This window comes from Asparagus officinalis, chromosome 8, assembly GCF_001876935.1.
Source record: "Asparagus officinalis chromosome 8, Aspof.V1, whole genome shotgun sequence".
Taxonomy (NCBI): domain Eukaryota; kingdom Viridiplantae; phylum Streptophyta; class Magnoliopsida; order Asparagales; family Asparagaceae; genus Asparagus; species Asparagus officinalis.
This window is the reverse complement of record NC_033801.1, coordinates 49,150,993-49,155,476: the sequence shown is the minus strand read 5'-3', so window position 1 is coordinate 49,155,476 and position 4,484 is coordinate 49,150,993. Positions and strand designations below refer to the sequence as shown.

General features: G+C 36.1%; 1 protein-coding gene and 1 long non-coding RNA gene across 5 annotated transcripts; both read right to left on the bottom strand.

The window, feature by feature from the left end:
* On the bottom strand, window positions 1,003-1,737 carry LOC109822700 (histone deacetylase 18-like). Its single transcript, XM_020388928.1, has 2 exons — window positions 1,615-1,737; window positions 1,003-1,244 (listed from the first exon to the last, which is right to left on the bottom strand). The coding sequence occupies exons 1-2, from the start codon at window positions 1,670-1,672 to the stop codon at window positions 1,015-1,017; spliced, it is 288 nt and encodes a 95-aa protein (XP_020244517.1). The 5' UTR covers window positions 1,673-1,737; the 3' UTR covers window positions 1,003-1,014.
* On the bottom strand, window positions 2,030-4,169 carry LOC109822562. 4 transcript variants are annotated; one of them, XR_002242176.1, is made up of 4 exons: window positions 3,402-4,169; window positions 3,207-3,295; window positions 2,477-2,620; window positions 2,030-2,407 (listed from the first exon to the last, which is right to left on the bottom strand). It is a non-coding gene; the product is annotated as an uncharacterized LOC109822562 (long non-coding RNA). The 4 variants fall into 4 exon arrangements; XR_002242177.1 differs by lacking the exon at window positions 2,030-2,407 and having other exon boundaries at window positions 2,427-2,620; window positions 3,402-3,728; window positions 3,813-4,169; XR_002242178.1 differs by lacking the exon at window positions 2,030-2,407 and having other exon boundaries at window positions 2,427-2,620; window positions 3,402-3,655; window positions 3,813-4,169.

The window sequence follows — 4,484 nt, the reverse complement described above, 5'->3', positions numbered from 1 at the left end:
GCGAGTCACCAAGAGGTGACCCGCGCCCACGCGGGTCACCAGCGACCGTCGCGCAGCTTCGACCCCAAAACGCGTTTTCGACAGTTGTTAAGCGGTTTCCGCAGGATTTATCTATTCCAGGGGTTCCCAACTGACTTAATATCATCCACAAACATGGTTAGGTCGTTATTGACTGAAGATAAGGTCAAATCTCTCATTCTCATCCGAATACCCGCATCCGAAGCCCTATAAATATGAGGCTAAGACCTCCATTTTACTGATCTGGAATTTTATCGAGAGGACGAAGTGCTGCTGGATTGAGGAGTCAAAGGAGCACGAATTTTCAGCGAAGGCGAGTCAGATCCCGACAAACTTCAGCAAAAAGAGGAAGGCTTTCGAAGGATCTGAACCTGTTTCCCACGTTTGTTCCTTAAGATTAGGCTTAGTCTTAATCTCGAGAAGAGCTACTGATTTCGCTTGGTCGATGTCAGTGCTTCAAGCGAATACTTCCTTTATGAAATAGGAGCTCTGATCAATTCTTCTACTAACCGGATCTGATCTGTAGGCGGTCCACGGATAAACCCAGGCACCGGCAACGATCCCGCACAAGCAATAGGAGTTAGAACTACTATTGTGTGTAGTTTGGAAGAAAGTTATAATTGTTGATTGAAAGTCTTATAAAAAAGCTAATTTCTTGAATTTATTGTAACGTTTAAAGTTGTAATGAATTCTTCAATGAGATCGACTTTCCACCCAAATAGGCTTCAAATTAGAATTCAAAGAAAAAAATAAGCGAACAAAAAAAATTATTAGAATTCAAAGGCCCCAAATTAGAATTCAAAGAAAAAAAAAGCAAACAAAAAAAATATTAGAATTCAAAGGCCCCCAAATTAGAATTCAAAGAAAAAAATAAGCAAACAAAAAAAATTATTAGAATTCAAAGGTTCCAAGCGCCCCAAAAGACTGTAAATATTTAGTGTGGTTGTAGGATTCAAACCGGAGAGACCTCTTGTTCATTCTCCCAAGCACCTACCACTAGGTTATTTCTCCTAAATTATTTGGTTCAATCAAAATAGATATACATAATGAATGAACGGTTAGAATCATGTCCGGATTACAAGCTTCAGCCACAGGAATTAGTGTATGATTCCAGACAGCAATGTAATCAGCATCACCACATTTTCCATGTTCCCAAGGAACATTTATATTACATCCCATTCCTAGATCTTCCTCAATCATACAAGTAGAACCATCGCCACCACCAGCTGGATAGAAACTTCCAAAATCAATTAAAAGGGACATATATAATGATATCTCTCACCAGTACATCAAGATTCCATGGACTGCTCACAGGAGCGATTAAACATGATTAATTGTTTCCATAAGTTTTCCCTTTTCCATTTTTTCTTCCATATTTATGCAAATTACAAACAATTTATACAACTGAACAACAATATTCCAGGTCAACTGCTGCCTTTGAAACTTAAATGAATTCATCTTCATGGCATTAAAAAGAAGTCTTAGCATATACTATGAGAATTGGAATCAACAAGAAAGTTAAAAGGAAAAAACATGATAACAAGAAAAGAAAATTTATGTGGATAAAAATTAAGAAACAACAACCAAAATTGGTACCTGTGTATGGAGAAGAACAAAACCAGAGGGTCACTATAAAATGCTTTTTGCGTGCCATTGATGTACATTCCAATCTACAATTAAAATCTTTTGGATACCCAACTCTGGCTGTGATATAAAGATAAAAAGAATAACTTCAAAGTCAAGTACATGGGAAGAACTCCAGTCCAGCCTTATCTAAGCTGGTTTTTAGCAAAAGATTTTAGCAAAGAAACCATGTCCATACTCTCTGATTTTTAGCAAAGAATTACTAAACGATGCAAAATCCCATAGCTCTTTTACATAGGACATAATTTGGATGAACTGTAACTATCCATCCCACTTAGACACACATACACACTTTAACCTTTTACCTTGTTGGCGTAAACAGTGAAAGATTGTACAACAAACAAAGTGCATGAACACATACGTCAAATTAGCCAAAAGACAAGAGATCTCATTTAATCTTTTACTGTTTAGAACATCTCCAAGACTAGGTACATATGGTCAGACTAAAAATTGATCGCATCCATGGTATAAAATGATCCTAGCATGGTATAAAAGAAAAAAAAATTGTTCTTCTAATCAGAGGAAGTCAACTATATTATCCGTGGTATAAAATGATCCTAGCATGGTACAAAATATTTACAATTCAAACACTCTTTAAATGTAACACCTTCAGATTCCATTCTCTCCAGCGACTTCATTAAATCTTCTTTGATTTCGAAACTTCATATCTTCTCTTGTTGTATAGGCAATTTTTTCTAGCATGGTACAAAATATTTACAATTCAAACACTCTTTAAATGTAACACCTTCAGATTCCATGCTCTCCTAGCATGGTACAAAATATTTACAATTCAAACACTCTTTAAATGTAACACCTTCAGATTCCATGCTCTCCAGCGACTTCATTAAATCTTCTTTGATTTCGAAACTTCGTATCTTCTCTTGTTGTATAGGCAATTTTTTCCGTTCTTGTGCCTCAGCCAATGCCATCAAGAAGCAATTCATAAGGCTATTACACTCTGCACAGAATGGTAATAACTTTTGTTATTGAAGCTCGTACACTTCAACTATTTGTAACCAAGTATTACTCAAACATCAGTGGATAATGAAAACCTGAAAACCCAAAAGTATATACATTGAATACCTCGTTCAATTCAGCTAGATGTTTTATACAAACATCAGGGTATAACACTAATATTTCTAGTTTCTAGGGGTTTTCTAAATTTTATTTGTATCCTTTTTAAATACAACTTGGGCCTAACAACAACTTTTCTAGTTTAATAGGTCAACATGAAAATCTTTCGATTAATTAAATAGTCTTCTATGACAACTTTTTCTTGTGTCACCACCATTTGTTCGTCCACGGAAAAAATTCAAAACAATCAATAAGGATGTCTGTACTAGTAATATAGAAAAGAGAACATGTGAATCCATCAACCAAAGTCATAAACATGCCATAATAACAGGAAATTAACCACAGATTATTATAGTGGCAGTATATACTATTCTAACAATAAATAGATGCAAATAAAAATAATGTCCTATCCCTTATAATGAATTGATAGACTGGAATCTGAACAATCTTAGAATAACAAAGAAAATCACCTTTTTATTATTTCCAAAACCTCCCAATCCGAGAACTTGATTTCATCACCATCGACATCATCCATCATCAAAGAACAGAGCCATCCTCCCTAATTGCATGCCAAATTCTCATTAATAATCCAGAATATGATTTTGTTCTTTGTGAGATTATAGAGAACAAAGAAAATTTTGGATGATATGATAGAGAGAAATGACCTGAAGCTGCAGGCAGCTGCTGAGACTCCTAGAGTATAATCGTTCCGATTTCCTCATTTCAATCAATACCGTCCATTAGATCCAACGGTATGCGTTATAGGAATTTGAATGTAGGGGTGGAAACGAATCGAATCTGAACGATTAGTGCCTTATTTCGAATTCAAATTCGGCTCAAATAGCACTATTCGTATTCGTGTTCGAATTTGACTCGAGTAATATTCAGAATTCGAATTTGCTTTGTTTAGTTAAATTATCTGTAAAAGGCATAAACAAGTTGTGCAAAATTATCAAGTTTCATGGTTTTGATATCAAGTTGTGCAAAATTATCTGTAAAAGGCATAAACAAGTAATCTTTAGCAATTAGTATAAATTAAAAATCAAGAATAATGGTAACTTTAAGCTTCAACTTACATTTTGATGACTCGAGAGGGAACAGTCGAGGGAGGAGTAAACGACGATCTCCGAGAGGGACGACGAGCTTCAAGGGATGACGATCTTCGAGGGAGGAGTCGACGAAGAGATTCAAGGGAGGAGTCGACGAATCTCGGAGTCGACGACGAGATTCAAGGGAGGAGTCGACGAATCTCAAAGTCGACGACGAGATTCGAGGGACGACGAGCTTCGAGGGAGAATGAACAACAAACTTCGAGGGAGAACAGTGAAAACCCTAGACCTAGAATCCGCTTGGAGTCGGATTTGAAGGAGGAGGGAGGGGAGAGGGGGAGAGAGAGGAGCCGATAGTCAGATCTGATGGAGGAGGCGGATGGGAGAAAACTGAAAACCCTAGCTAGAATCCACTCCTACCTATTTATATGGGTGGCATTTGTAAATAAAAATTTAGATAAGTAATATTTGTAATAAGTTCAATGAATAGGACTAAAATGTAAAAAGTTATCGAATGGTTAGGGGCTGTTTGGTTCCTATTTTGTAATAAGTTCAATGAACTACCGAATCGAACATACATTTGGTTAAATTCTATTCTTTTATAAGCCGAACGCTGAAAATTATTTGTTCAGTACTAGATGAACTACTGAATCGAACTTGATCAAATATCAAGACGAATAATAACCGAACTATTTATTA

Bases quoted from the DNA above. Each gene is read 5' to 3' on its own strand.
- LOC109822700 (XM_020388928.1), bottom strand. From the start codon at position 1,672: ATGGCACGCAAAAAGCATTTTATAGTGACCCTCTGGTTTTGTTCTTCT. The intron at 1,245-1,614 runs GTACCAATTTTG...GTTTCTATCCAG, and splicing joins TTGTTCTTCTCCATACACAG to CTGGTGGTGGCGATGGTTCT.